The sequence below is a fragment of the Molothrus aeneus genome, chromosome Z (genome assembly GCF_037042795.1).
Source record: "Molothrus aeneus isolate 106 chromosome Z, BPBGC_Maene_1.0, whole genome shotgun sequence".
NCBI lineage: Eukaryota > Metazoa > Chordata > Aves > Passeriformes > Icteridae > Molothrus > Molothrus aeneus.
Genome location: NC_089680.1, coordinates 315,213 through 330,882, shown reverse-complemented (window position 1 = coordinate 330,882; position 15,670 = coordinate 315,213). Strand labels below are relative to the sequence as shown.

The 15,670-nt window shown below is 48.8% G+C and overlaps 1 protein-coding gene across 1 annotated transcript in view; it reads right to left on the bottom strand.

Annotated features, from left to right (window-relative positions):
• The window catches only part of MYO5B (myosin VB), a 145,863-nt gene that overhangs the window by 108,127 nt on the left and 22,066 nt on the right, over positions 1–15,670 (bottom strand). The window contains exons 2-4 of the mRNA XM_066569163.1: positions 9,157–9,267; positions 5,459–5,630; positions 2,648–2,792 (exon numbers count right to left, since the gene is read on the bottom strand). Coding sequence (XP_066425260.1) covers positions 2,648–2,792; positions 5,459–5,630; positions 9,157–9,267 — 428 coding nt within the window. The remainder of the gene's footprint in view (positions 1–2,647; positions 2,793–5,458; positions 5,631–9,156; positions 9,268–15,670) is intronic.

Here is a 15,670-nt window from a genome sequence, read left to right as displayed (position 1 = left end):
AGTTTTTCCTTTTTTTTATTTTTGGGGTTTTTTCCCCTTTTAAATTGGCATTTTCTGATGACAGGACAAAAGCAAACACAGGATGCCACACAGTCACCTGTGACGGTGCCTCCTGTCCCATCTCTTGGGCACTGATGCCCTGGCACTCTGTCTCTGCATGGAAAGCTCAGAAATAAAAATCTAATTACCTCCAATTTTTCTCATTTAACACAGAGTCTTAAGTTTTGTGCCCTTTTCCCTTGCCATCCACTCAATCCCATTCAATCCTCTTCACTGTTCTTTCCCTGTGTGCTCTGGGCCACTAATGGACATAAAATATTCAAAAACCCCCAAGACTGGCCAGACTGTTTTCCTACTCTCAGTCACCTTGAAAATTTGACCTTCTGAGACAGCAGGCTTGAGTTTTATTCCTGATCTATAAGGATGCGCCAGACATAATCCAATTGTTTAAAAGCTGAACTGCAAAACAAGTGATATCTTTGCACCAGTTTAGGTTTAACAAGCCACATCCCACCTCACCCCAAAGCAGTAAAGCTGAGCTGCAGACACGAGGCATCCCACAGAGTCAGCATTTCAGCTGGAAAAAGGGCAAAAAGAACTCCTTTATCCATCACCCAGGGGCTATGCCATCCACACCCCCTGCCCCAGCAGCTCCTCCACTCTCCTTGGAGCACCGTGGAGGGAAAAGCTTGGATCAAGCTGCAGAGAACACAACACCCACCCAGGAGTGCTCAGACTTAAAACTCAGTGTGCCACATTTTAAGGCACATTTCAAACAACCAGGTAGATTCCTATAATCCATGTCCCAATCTCCTCTCAGCCCCGTCTGAAACCCTCTTTTGTACCCAAGCCTGCAATTACCATAATAACAGCCCAAAACAGAGAGCACCAGAGGAGCACTGAGCAGTGAGCACCTTGCCTGAGAGCTCTGAAGGTGGTTATTTTCCTGTCCCTTGAAAACAGTCTGAACCACCCAGAGACAGGAGTTATCCTTTATGAGCTGCTGTCAAAAGTAGCTTTATTCTGATAAGGAGGGAAGCAGAGATAAGCATCGTTGGCTAGAGCTGTTATCCCACTGCCTGCAAAATTCCTGAGGGATGTGGGAGAACAGCACCTAGCAAACCTCAGCTCCTGAAGTTTGTCCCTAGCACAAACTTCAGCAGAAAAGTGAGCTGTTGCCTTGTGTTTTAGACATTTGTCCTGGAAAACCCACAGGTCCTGTCCACATGGGTCAGCAAAACCCTGGTATCCTCTAAAAAGAACCCTGCAGCTTGCTGCTCAGTCTGAAATCACACAAGGACAAAATCCTAACCTAAGTCTTCCTCTTTCTGCAGGCAGCTCCCCAAATCCCTGAACTGTTCTCAAAGCAGTTTTGCCCAGAGCATAAGCACTTGCAGGAGTGCACTGCAGGCTGGACTCATTTTGGGTGCAATCCATCCGATCTCTGGCTATGGCAGTGCTCCTCCAGATGCATTTCTGGATTGAAATCTGGCTCATTTTTTTATTAGAAATGTATCCTAACTCACCACTAAAACCCAGACAGAGCAGAAAGAAAGAACCTTGGGAAATCGTTCAGTGCTTGCTCTTGCTGTTAAAAGCCAGAGCTGTACAAAAATCTCAGCTAATTCACAAGCAAACAAAAACACACTGTGTGAGTCCTGACAACTATAATAAAATGATCCCTGGTACAACAATTTTCAGTTTCCTCTCCAATTCTCTTTTGGATCATGACTTGTTTCTTAGGAACAAAATCCTACATTTGTCCCCAGCAACACAACAAGCACGGAAATAAATAAAGTAAAACTCTCACCATATCCATCTGGTGAAGGGAGGGATTTGAGGGACCCATAAATGTGACTGTGGTCACAAGGGTTTTCAGGATGAAGAAGAGACGAGAATGTTGACTCTATGATCAGAAGGCTTGATTTATTATTTTATGATATATGTTACATTAAGACTATACTAAAAAGCAATAGAAAGGAAAAGTTTCTTCAGCAGCTAGCTAAGCTAAGAATAGAAAAGAATGAATAACAAAGATCTGTGTCTCAGACAGAGCAAGAGCCAGCTCTGCCATGAGTGGTCAAGAAACCCAAACACCCACAGGAGACCAATCACCTGTTGCATTCCACAGCAGCAGATAACCATTGTTTACTTTGGTTGCTGAACTGCAGCTTGTCACAAGGAAAAATCCTAAGAAAGGATTTTTCATGAAAGATGTCTGCGACACATAAATATCTCCAAGTATCTGCCAGTTAACACCTAACTCAAAATCACAGTATCTCCATAAAGCAACAACTAGCATTAGCTTCTGGATTTAGTTTGATTATCTCACCAAACTATCTGAAATGTGGTTTCCTCTAAGCTATTAAACATGACATTTGCAGAGTGATTTGAATTTCTTCCAGGAAACTCATCCAAGAAGCAACAAGAGAGAGATCCCCCTGAGTTCCTGAGGAGCACAGGGATCCCCATCAGCCCAGCAATCTGGGTGCAGTACTGGGATCAAGTCATTAGGCAGAATTAATTAGAAATACCTAATCTCCAGCACACTGTCTTTCACCACTTTGCTTTCACTGAGTATCTGGAGCATTTAATGGCATTTTTCCCCATTTTGACCCAAACCCCTGTGGCTGGGCCCCCCCCTGACCTGGCCATCTGCTTGTAGGCTTCCTCGGCCACGGCGAAGATGTGGGGGTCCATGTCCCCCATGTTCTGGCCGCTGTAGGCGTAGATGACATCCTGCTCGTAGATTGGCAGCTGCTCATAGGGGTTGATGGCCACCAGCACGATACCTGAGGGCAGACAGACAGGCAGGGGGTTGATATTTCTGGGTTTGGTTTTCAGGGCTTGTCTTAGCTGCCTCAGTAAGGTTTTTTTTTTTTTAAATGCAACGATTGAGAGTTAACAAAGAAAGTGAGTGGGGAAGGGCTCATAATTGTTATCTCAGCATCCCCTTCAATAGGAAGGCAGTAAGCCCCTGTACAGCTACAAAGGAGATGCACAAAACTGGTGAGAAGAGCAAAAATATACAATAATCTCCATTGTGTGAAGACAGGCTTTGTAGGAGGGGTGAGGAGAGATCAATACAGCCTGAGCCAGCACTACAGAAAAGCAATTCCTGCGCAACCAAAGGTCTGCTAGAACCTAACAAACATCCCGGGTTTTCCCCTGGCCTGGGTTGTGAGTAAAAACTCCTAACAAAGAATGTGCCCAAATCAAACTGAAATACATAAATCACAGGGAAGGAATGCCAGAGCCTGCTCTGAGGCTTTCATGTCTGCCTCCTCTCCAGCTCTGGGCACTGAGCAGGGTGCTGATGAGAGGCCAAGCCACACGTGTGCTCCCCGTGGGCTCCAGGGAGCTGCTCTGCACCCAAGCTCCACCTCTGGGGAGTTTTGGGTCGGGCAGGTCTCAGCTGTGCCTTCAAGGAGCTCCAGGAGCTCCTGGCTGTGGGTTCAGCATTGTGCTCCTGGTTGTGGGGCCAGTGCTGTGCACCTGTCTGTGAGGCCAGCGCCAATGTTCCCAATCCTCAATGTCCCCAGTCCCCCAATGTTCTCAGTCCCCCAGTGATGTCCTCAATGTCCCCAATGTCCTCACTGCCCCCAATGTCCCCAATGCCCCCAATGTCCCCAGTCCCCCAATGTCCCCAGTCCCCCAGTGTCCCCACTGCACCTGGCTATGGCGTCAGCATTGTACACCTGGTTGTAGGGCCAGTGTCAATGTCCCCAGCCTCCAATGTCCTCAGTCCCCTCAATGTCCCCAGTCCCCCAATGATGTCCCCAATGTCCTCACTGCCCCCAATGTCCCCAGTGTCCCTACTGCCTCCAATACCCCCAATGCCCCAATGTCCCCACTGCACCAGGCTGTGGGGCCAGCACTGTGCTCCTGGCTGTGGGGCCAGTGCCAATATTCCCAATCCCCAATGTTCCCAATGCCCCCAATGTCCCAAAACCCAATGTCCCCACTGCACCTGGCTGTGGGGCCAGTGTTGTGCTCCCAGCCCAGCCAGCCCAGGGCTCAGCAAGCTCCCACTACAGGAGCACAGGAGCTCTCAGCTTGCAGCAAACACCAGGAAAGGCAAAGGGCAGTGACTGTCCCAGCAGCTGCCCCTGCAGGACATTGACCCAGCTGCCTCACCCCTGCCCCGAGCCCTGCTCCTGCCTGTTGGCTTCCTGGTTCTGCTCAGGTCACCCAACAATTTCCCCGACTCACCAAAACCACAAAGCAAACCAAGCTGAAGGGCTCTGCTCACTTCAGACAGGCACCTTCCTGCCCTTCTCAGCCACCTTATAACTCCAATCACGAGGCATGCTGCAGCCAGGCAGAGCTTTGTAACCAAACCTACACAGCCCAAATGCCTGCATCCCCATCAATGCTGTGCTCCAGACAATCATGAACCTTCTTAGAAGCTGCCTTCACAAAACCTCACTGATTCAGGCCTGTGGGTGACTGAGGGCACTCGTGCAGTTGCAAAAGGCTGCAAGTTATGCCAGTAATCCAACAGTACACATCATTAAATACTGAAAGTTAACATTACTCAGACCCACAGAGGCAACGTATTTCTAGGGCACTATTTTAAAAAGTCATCTCCTCCTGCCAGTTTTCTCCTCTGCAACCCCAGTCACAGCTGTACACACCAGCTTTAACAGGACACAGGGAATGGCTTCCCATTGACAGAGGCAGGGCTAAATGGGATATTGGGAATTAGGAATTGCTGGCTGGGAGGGTGGGCAGGCCCTGGCCCAGGGTGCCCAGAGCAGCTGTGGCTGCCCCTGGATCCCTGGCAGTGTCCCAGGCCAGGCTGGACAGGGCTTGGAGCAGCCTGGGACAGTGGAAGGTGTCCCTGCCCGTGGCAGGAGGTTGGAACATGATCTTTAAAACCCCTTCCAACCCAAACAAGTCTGGGATTCTATGAATTGCCTTCTTTCCTTTCTTCTTAATTTTTTCAAGCTGCACTTTGTTGCTGTCCATGCACAGCTAACTGCTCTCCTGGATAGCTCTGGCAAGGTGCCCTCCCCAAAAATCACAAACCCAAGTTCACACCTGCCCTCCTCCTGCTTTGAATTTGCGAGTTAGTTAATTCCCAAAGCCATGAAGAAAAGGAAGGAAATGGCAGCGCTGGAAGGCTTTTTGCATTTTTTCTGGAGGAAAACCTGCTGTGGACATTCCTCAGTAGTATCTCTCTGTCTGGCATGCCATGTTCATGGTTTTTAAGTCCTACTTTTCCCCTCTGGGGGCTGCCAAGCACGTGCAAGGCTGGCCCCAGACTTATCTGACAGGATGTTCCCACCATGAGTCAGCAAGGTCACCGCACCAGCCCTCAGAAACCACCTCTGGTTTTACACACACTCAAAACTAAACCCACCACCCCCAGGCTTTCCTCACGCTGATGGTCTCAAGGGGCTCCTCTGTGGCCCCACAGCCTCTGAGGAGCTGAAGGTGTGCTCTGGACACTCACCACAGTAGGTGTAGATGTGGTTGGACTCGAGGAACCTGACTTTGAGGTTGTGCAGGATAGCAGGCTCGTGCAGGTAGCTGAGGGCTGTCAGGTCATTCTGCCCCACTAGGATGTCTGGGTTGCGTAGGAAGGGCAGCTCACTCCCTGGCAGGTCGAGGGGATATTCATAGAGCTGAGGAGACACATGAGGAACACAAAAAAACAACAGCTCCTTTAATGGCTTGTAGCTTTTCCAGGCATAACTCCTGCTAGTGTTAAACACTTACACGCCCTGCTGTAAATTAAATTAAAAGCCCCTTCATGATAAATGCTCCAGGGACTTGCATGGCAGACTGCCAGGTCACGCCTCTGGTAATGTCTTTGAGCTGACCACCATGTGGTCCTGGTGGACACTGATGGTCCACGAGCACTAACCTGGCCACACCTGAGTCATTTTCAGGCCAGCCTTGGGACAAACAGCCTTCAGCCTGCTCTGAGCAGTGACAGCAGTGACAGAAATCCACAGCTTCATCTGATCTAAGCATCTTCCTGCTCTTGGAAAAGCAGCCTCATTCCAAACTAGACCATGCTTTTACCATCAGAGCAATTTCTCAGCTCATTTTTAATTCAGGTTACTTTTATACCTGAAACCTGGCACCCCTTGAGGCAGAGAGGACATGGAGAAGCATGGAGTCCCTGCTGCTGAAGTGTCTGAGGAGCCAGGTTACGCTGCTGAAGTTGGCATATGGGCAGCCTTATGCTATTTTTGACTCCTTCCCAAATGAGCAACAGAGCCATCAACTAAAGAAAAGCTGCATTTTTTTCTTTACAGAGGAGGGGAAAAAAAATTTCCAGTGATGCTGCTTCCCACAGGATGCCTCAGAAGGGAGGCCTGATGATGCTCAGCTCCCATCAGAAGGGAGGAATCCCAGCTTCCAAGCAAAACCACTGTGACTGCACTGGATCCCTGCCCATGCAAACAGCACAAGGAAGGCTGACCCAAGCACACGAGGCCAGGCTCCCTCAGCGTGTCTGACAACCTCAGGCTGGCTTTATCCTCTGGTTCCACGTTGTCAATGCCAATTTTCAAGAGTTTCCACTCAGTCTCACATCTTAATGGCAAACACACCAGGGATGCCCTGTGATATTTAACAGCCAGCTCTTCATTCGGAGGGAGCTCTCGTGCATACAGAGCAGAGCCAGGAGCCACAAAACCCGTGAAGACTCACTTAAAGCACAAGGACAAAAGGAAGCACTGAACAGCTGGGTAATGCATGGTGGCTGTCAGGAACAAAAGGCGAATTTCTACAGCTTTCAATCCCCTGAAGGTACGTGTGCTGGGTACCTCCAACCTGATGCACTCAAGTGCTGCTCCACTTTGCCAGAGCTTTTCAGTCCAACATGACACAGATCCAGGCAAGACTTCATACAGGAAAGCATCAAACAGGGCACTCCCAAAGACCTCAGCCTCTTGCACAACCCCAAAATGAGATGTTCCATGTTTCACCATGACTGTGACATGCTTATTAAGCTACTACCTACAACACCTGGTAATCCTTTCATCACCTTGTACTTTAATGTTGCTGATCCTGAACTCAGCTGCACAAAGGGATTTGACCTTGCAGGGCTCCTCAGCCCCTTTAGTTTCCAGGGAAATATCCAGATTAAAGAGGAAAAAAATAATTCCTGCCCAAGTACTAAAACTGCAAGAGATCTCAGCCAGGAGGGGAGGATGGGGGTTGTAGTACTCAGCAACAGGAGCAGGTGTACTTTGGCAGCCTGAGCACAAGTGGAAGAAAGGAGCTCCTGTGGCTGAGATGGGCACTCAGGCACCCATCAGTGCCCAGCCCTGGCTCCAGCAGCACAAGGAGGTGGAGCTGCTGCAGCCAGTGCAGAGGAGGCCACGGAGCTGCTGCCAGGGCTGGAGCCCCTCTGCTCTGGAGCCAGCCTGGCACAGCTGGGGCTGTTGAGCTGCACAAGAGAAGCTCCAGGGACACCTCAGAGCCCCTGCCAGGGCCTCCAGGGGCTCCAGCAGAGCTGCACAGGGACTGGGGACAAGGCATGGAGGGACAGGACAAGGGGGAATTACCTTAAGCTGAAGGACAGTAGGCTTAGGTAAGATATTAGGAGTAAATTCTTGGCTGTAATGGCAGTGAGGCCTGGCCCAGGGTGCCCAGAGCAGCTGTGGCTGCCCCTGAATCCCTGGGAGTGTCCAGGGCCAGGCTGGATGGGGCTTGGAGCACCCTGGAATAGTGGAAGGTGTCCCTGCCCATGGCAGGGGGTGGAATGGGATGAACTTTAAGGTCCTTCCAACCCAAACCATTCCACAATAAAATGATGATTCTATGCCTGGTGCTTCCAAGGGATTGCAGGGTGGTATCTGTGTGCCTCCTCATCCAGATTTATCCCTGTGGAAGGTAAAAAGGCATCAACCATCCTCCATCCTTTACCCTCCCCAGAAAGCTGCCCTATGCTGGAAGAGCAAACTGGGCAGGACAACAAAAGCAGCTGAGGCCGAGCCAGGAAGAAGAAACAGCAGCAAGCACTGGGTGCAGACCCCAACATCAACAACACTCCCTGCAAACCTGGCACACTCACACGCAGCCAACAGCCTGAGCTTGAGCTGCTCTGAAAGAAAAACTGCTTTGACAAACTGCCCAATCAACCACAGCTCGTTCCTGTTCTCCATCTTCCATCAGGTAATGTGGTGAAAATGCTCCCCGCAGTGGGGAAACGTCTGGCGTGGAGGGGATGGGAATTACCCACCCTGCTCGGCACATATGGATCTGTAGTGGGTGGTCTCTGCTAACTCTGCCAGGCAATGGAGCAGATCACACTCTAGACAGCTCAGGAAACCCCACCTGCTCAATGAAGAGAGATGGTTTAGGTGCAATTCTTCATGAAAAATGTATTTATTCTTCCCGCTACAGCAGGCAGCTCATGGTGGGCGCACAGCATGGCTGCTCCCTTCCCATAAACTGAATTTGCAGCTGATGCAAATGCCATGGTTAACTTCATCTGCAATTCCCTGCTGTCACCCAATGTCCCACCCCAGGAGGCTCTGTATGGAGCAGGGAGCAGCTGCTCCTCCCCAGCCTGTGTCCTGCTCTAGAGATGATTTATTGCTGGCTGTACTCACACTACAGCCCGGGCTGTTTGCGCATTTGGAACCAGCGCCGGCTAGAAAACATCTACATTTAAATGAGTTTTGTGTTTTTCCCTTTTAAAAGCTTTTCTCATTTAAAAATGAAGCAGAGAAAAAAAGGGGTTTTATGTAAGAGTATGCTCAGAGAGGAAAACTGAGGCGTGGAGAAAGCTGTGGCACAGCAGCCACCTCTGAGCCGGGCGTGGGTTTTCCATCAGCACCCGAGGTTGAGTGGATGCCACCAGCCGTGCTCTCCACAATTTGTTCGGCAGCAAAAAGCACAAACAGGCACTTCTGACATACTGCTGCTATTAAAAAAAATACATCCTGGTATCACAGACTATTACCAGTTTGCCAGGAGATGAAAAGAGATGGTGGAGGTCAACGGCTTTTCTCGCAACCTAATGTAACACAAGTGTCTAGGGAGGGAGCAGGCCGGGAAAAAGTGAAAGTGTTGAGGCAATAAAACACATTTTAAACCACTTCACAGAAGCTATGAAATGGCTCAGGCTTCTTCACACATTAATTCGAAGCTTTAAATTGCTAAAAAGAATAATGACATTCAAAAGCTTACAGTTTCATCTTCAAGTTTCAGCTGGAGGCTTTTATCTCCGTCTTTGTAATCCTTGATAATTTCTGCCGATCTCCAAACTTCATCAGGGTCAGGAATCCAAACCCTAGTGTACTGGAGAGGTGGAAAAGAAAAGAAAAGAAAGAAAAAGTTTAAACACAATGAAACCTCGGGAAATTAAATGAGAAATAAATTAATTCTCCATTAATACAGCCTCACACATTGTAAAGTCAATGCAGCTAAACCATTTATTTTAGTAAAAGAAAAAATAAGTCCAGTTTTAGTTCTTGGGGTTAATTACAGATCAGAAGTCTAATTTTTCAGTCTAATTTTCTCCTGGACAAGGTGTTCACTGGCTCACTACCAATCTAAAAAGCAGGGTAAAGTTTCAAGGTAAACATGGAATTTAATTTCCCTGGGAAAAAAAAAAAAAACAACAAACTTTCCAGAAGGCTTTTATGAAATAACTCAATTCCTCCCCAGCAGTCCCTACACCAAATTGTGTTTATTTTGCTCAAAACAAGGCAGTTTGGTCCCCCACAGAGCGAGCCCTGACCCAAACCCACTGCCACAGACAGAGGCAGGAAAATGAGGACACCAAAGCCAGCTCCTTCAGCTGGAGGTGAACACACAAACAGGCTCCAGGAACGCGCTTGCATTTAAATGAATTCATGAATTAGGTTAAATTTAACCTTTTTTTTTTTGCATCTACAAAGCCAGGGCCACCAAGGGGGAAGCCCCAGGGCAGACCTGTGCAGCCCAGCTCAGGGAGCCAGGCTGGTGCTGGACTCCTCCTGTCAGAACCCAGGACATTCCTCTGGCTGCCCTGCAGGACTTGAGACCCTGGCAGGGGGCTCAGAGACCTTGGCACAGAGTCAAAGACATCTGTGCCTTCGATTTTAACCCATGGAAACAATTACCAGCTTTGTGCGAGGATTTACAAGCCACAAAAGTTTGAGTAGAAGGATAGTGAATTTATGACAGGGTGAAAATGTAGAATTTTGGGGTTTTTAGAATGGGGGTTCAAGAGGCAAGATGGAGGAATCTGGGTATGTGCTGTCCTTCTCCTTCTCCTTCTTCTTCTTCTTGTCCTCCATCTTCTGCTGTGATGGTGGCACTTTTGGATTAGTTTAGGATAGAGACAGAGTGTCTAGCACAGATGACAGGTACTAGAAAATTATTGTAAATAAAGTACATGCAGTTTTTAGCTTAAAAAACTATCACCATCCCAAAGGCAGGGGCTGTGCCACAACCCGACCTGCTGGACAGATCTCAGCAGGTCAGAAAGAGAATGTGTTAGATAAGAGAAAATAAACAACCTTGAAAACCTGAGCTGAGGAATCCCAACTTCTTCCTCAAACTCGGGGCTGGGAAAAAAGACTTTTTAATACCTTGGGAGCCCTTCCAGCAACACAAAACCCGAGATCCTCCAGCTCACAGAGCCAACAGGAACCCTCCAACACCCACGGATTTACTGGCCCTTTGGGGCAGCTCTCCCCTCTATTCCTCCTGCTGATTGAAATGAGAGCTACAGAATCTTATTCCTACTCAGCGCTCCAGGGGCTGGGGGAAATCCCAGCCAGCCCAAGTGACAGCAGCCCCAGAGCCCCAAAGGTTTTGGCTTTCATTTGAAAGCAAACCCCAGCACACAATGTCCAAGCAACATTTTGTGGCAACCAATGAGTTAACACAGCAGCAGCCACCACCTGACAGGCCACTTTGCAGCTGAAAAGCAATAGATTTTTATAGTTATCACACGTAATTATTTTTAGAGCTGCTCAATAGCTACAGCAGCAGGAACCTTTAGATGTTAATGGAGCCACACAATCGTATTCCCAGAACAACAGTTTCACCAGGGAGTGGGGGGAAAGATGTGAAAACTTGAATTTTCTCAGCACACCAGCTCTAGCACCTCATGGGCCTTCAGTGCTCTCCCAGTGCCAAGAAGAAGGGAGGCTGCAGTGGGGAAGGGGCTGGCTGGGACCCCTACCAGCCCCACCACTGTGGATCATCCATTTCCAGCTTTCTGCTGGCAAAAAGTGAGATTCAGACACGCTAGAAGTGCCCAAAATAGCCAAGGATCAGGATGTACCCGGCTCAGGGCAGCTTCAAACACAAGGTGTTGCTGGTCTTGGCAACCTTGCAAATGTTCCACCTGCACACAGGGCTGGGCTGAGCCCTGGCCCTGCCTGGACTGGTGGCTGCAGACAGGGACACACTGACCCAGAGCAGCCCGGAATGGGGGTCCCTGTCTGAGAGAGCTTTCAGGGTGGAACCTGGGCACAGCTCCAGCAGCAGCAAGAGGTCCCGTGGGCCACCCCCCTCAGCAATTCATCACCAGCCACGGCCAGGAGCCACCCAGGTGGGACAGGAGGGTGACAGCTCTCAACACCCACTGCCCACAGCCTGCTGGTGGGAGGCTCCATAGGCCACCAGCCACCCTGACCACAGCACTACAGAGTAGCAGCAGCAGCAGCAGCAGCAGCAGCAGCAGCAGCAGCAGCAGCAGCAGCAGTAGTAGTAGTAGTAGTAGTAGTAATAGTAGTAGTACTAGTAATAATAATAATATAATAATAACAACGATTGTAATAATTATAGTAACGGATTTTCCCAGACTTTGTGCACACACACACACGTACAAGGAGCCACACAGGACAGAACACATCACACAGGACAGAACACACCATGCAGGACAGCATGCACCAGGCAGGACAGACATGTTTGCAAGGCCCCAGGAGCCCTGGGGACACCCCTGGCTGGCAGATCCCAGATGTGGTCAGGCACTCCCCACACCGAGGGGGTGGTCAGGCAGCTCCCACCCTGCTGCAGAGCCGGGGGCTGTTAGCACAGGCTGCTTGCTGTGAATGAATGCAGCTGCCCAAGCATCTCTAATGCTGTCCTGTGGTGCGTGCACACGCACACACACCCAGAGAGGGGAGCACCGTTCACCCCGCTGTGCTCCTCCCCTCCCTGCTGCCCTCCCGGCAGGGCAGGCTGCTGCACAAACCCCCATCCGAGCCCTCCCTCCCAGCCATAAATCCCAGATATGTCAGGCACACGCTGCTGGAATCCAAGCACTTTGTCACGGGTGCATCTTCACAAGGCCAGCTGTAGTTAGAGCCTGAGGAGGCTGGGGCAGCCCTCGGTGGGGTCACGCTGGGCTCACCACCCTCACCTCCCCTGCATTCCCTGCCTCTGACCTCTGCAACCTGCTCCCCAAAACTGCCTCACACCCCCTGTTTTTGACAAGCCAGCCCACTCGGGTGAGAGTCACCGTGTCACCAAAACGGAGGTGCCCACCCAGCCGTGGGTGGGGAGAGCATCCCTGTGAGCTGCTGCTTCCATAATCACATTTCCAGCATCATTTTACCACTCCACAAGCCTTGTCTGGGCTTCCTGAGAGCTTTAGCAGCCTCTTGATCTGCTGGAGGAGCTTGTTCTAAGGGAGAGGGCACAGGGGCCCATCTCAAAGCACTGGGAATGAAGGTTTGACTTGACTTTGGGCTCAGGAGACACAACCCTGGGCAAGCCACTCAACCTCCAGACTCTCCAGGGTTTCCAAACATTTTCTCTTTCCTTAATTTGTTTTTTTAAGAAAAAGATCCCTTCAGTCCTCGAGGATGCCTTTAAACAATATGCTAAAATTAACCAGAAATAGCTCTGCATGCTCAGCCTCTTAAAAAAAATTATTTTTAAAAAATCTTGTTTACTTTCTGATTTTTTTTAACCAGATCCCCAATAAAACTAAAGCCATTCAGTGCTCTCACTGCCTCTTGCATTATTCCACACAGCTTAAACAGAAGCTTAATAAATTCAATCCCCACCTCCTGATTTGATTTAGATTTTAGCAGGCTGCCGCTGCAGATGCAGATTAAAACCAACATTAAATTAGAAGAGGCAGGTCTTGTTTTACTGTTTCAAAGCCCTCAGTGCTGGCCAAAGGCACTCCCAGCAAGCTCTGGGCAGCGTGCTCCATCTCAGCCAGGAGAGATGCAGGCAAGGAGTTACAACTCCACGGACAGAGCATCGTTTTCATTACATTAAGAGAATTGTATAATCTTCCATTAAGTAAAAAATATTAAAAACTAGGGATCTCAGCTTCGTCTGGGCCGTTTGGCTGTTGCAAGTCTTCACGGAGAGCTGGACATCAGCAAATCCATCTTTATTATTGCTGGGTTTTTATCCCCTGAGTTATTTCAGGAATGCCAACACTCACAGCTGACCCCCGGGAAGTTTTCATTGCTCCTGGGTCAAGGGCATTTTTCCAGTGGCATCCTTCCAACAAACTGCAGATAGAGGGAGGGCAGAGCAGCAAACCCAGAATAAAATAAATTATAAATAAAATAGCAACAAAATATTGCATTTTTATGCAATAAAATAGCAATAACTAATAAAACAGCAATTCCCCTCACCACTGGGAATTCAATAACAGAGGTGAAGATGGAGTATGTCATGACAAAGGTTCTTCCATGCAGGTTAAGAAAATCTTATGAAAGGACTTTATTGAAAACAGAAACAGTGACTTTTTTTTTTTTTTTAAATCAGAGGTGAAAACACAAATGTTAACTAGAACAAGGTGGAAATCTGGACAAATCTCTATATATTTTTTTCTGTAAAGCAAGCACACTTCTACTTTTCTCCCCTTGCAGTGGGTTTATTGCTAACCTCATTTTATATTGTTCTGTGTCCAGTATTGCTGGGTGCTTTCAAAGAGGGCAACAAATACACACAAAAGAAAAACCAGCACAAATGTCAGCCCTGGTTTCCCAAGAATATTTATATTTACACACACAGCATGTGAATGGTTAAGCAGCTTACACTCAAACAGACCAATAACCACCTCCCAGCTCTCACTCACAAGCTATCTATTACTAAAACTGAGGTTTTCACAAACTGTGCTTTTTTACAGTGAAAGTACAAGCTGTATGTGGAATTTAAAGTGGCCATATCACACACTCGGGGGGGAATTTTTCTGTTCCCTATTCTCCTTTATAAACTAGTATTGAAGATCACTCCCCAGAGATAATTTAAAGAGGCTCTTCCAGAAATAAAAAATTTTTTAAAAAGCCAAAAAAAAAAAAACCACAAAAAAACCCAAACAAACAAACAAACAAACAAAACAAAAAAAAAACCAAAAAAAAACCAGAGGATTTTACTTGCAGCCCCTGTCTGGATGTGCACAGCATCTTTCTCAGCCTCTGTGCTAAACCAAACAAACTTCTCCTCATTAATTTTAGTTGGTACTGAGCTGGAGTGAGCAGTACGGGTGGCTTGGGCCAGGCTCTGCCATTGTGCCCAGGGCAGCAGGGTCCCACAGGTGGCTGTGGAAGGAGTGACAGTGACTCTGCTGTGGCCAATTGTTTGTGTTTGCAAACCATCTGCACCCGTGGGTGCTGGGAAGAGCCACTGGATGGGTGCTGGCAGGAGGGGGACACGGAAAGGGACCTCTCCTGGGTGCCCTGCAGCCTTAAAATTCCCTTCTGCCCCACTTGGCCGTGGCTCAGGAGAAAAATCTGCTTCTCCCGTGACGCAGCAAAATATCTCCATTGAGGGACTTGTGGGCCATTACCTTTTTTTTTATTATTTACATTACTGAATATCAAGGCAGATGGCAAACCATAATCCTCCCTTTCCCATCCTCTGAATGAGACTTCCATCCCAGGAGCAATTTCTCCCCTGCCCGACTGACAAGCCAAGCTCAAATTCAGGTCAGGGCTCCCTAAGCTGTGCCGTGACTGCAGGACCTGCTGACCCCGGTGTCTCAGCTGGTCTGGCTTCTCTGCCTGCTGCTGGGCACCACCAGCTGGCACAGCCTCACAGGGGACAGCAGGGGTGGCAGAGGCCGTGCCTGCCTGGTGCAGGGCGGGCAGGGATGGCCCAGGGTTGTGCATCTCTCCCCTGCCCAGCACCAGCACCCGGTGCTGCTGGGGGAAAACACAAATCCAGCATCTCCAGCATCTCCATCTCCTTGATGGAGAGGGCATCCACTCAAAACAGGGACCTCTAGTAGCAAAAGAAGAACTTCTTCCTCACCCTAAATCCCCACAAACACCGAAAGGACTGGCAAATCAGCATTTCAGCTCTGAGTGGGGGACACACGCTACAAGTGCATGATGCTTTAGGGATAGGGAAAAAGAATAATAGTGTTTTACTTCTTAAAAAGCACAAAACCCATCATTTTGAGCTACATGAATGAAAGTGCTAACCTGCGGAGGATGTTAAATGTAAAGGGAAAGACAGTGGCACTCTGCAGGAGCACCTCTAATTCCTCAACATGAGAATGAGCAAATTGGGTGTTTCCCAGGGCTGCTAAAAATGTACAAAAACAAACAGCAGAGCCAGGGAAGATGGGCATTATCTACACCACCCCTCATATTCCCTATCATCCTCGTGCTAGTGGAGATGGAGCCTGGACAAACACACAAATGCACACCCAGACAATGCCTCCTTTAAGGCAGGGCTTCTAAATTTTGGGGAGCACCTCTCCATCCCTGAACACTGCAGGGGCCCCTGAATT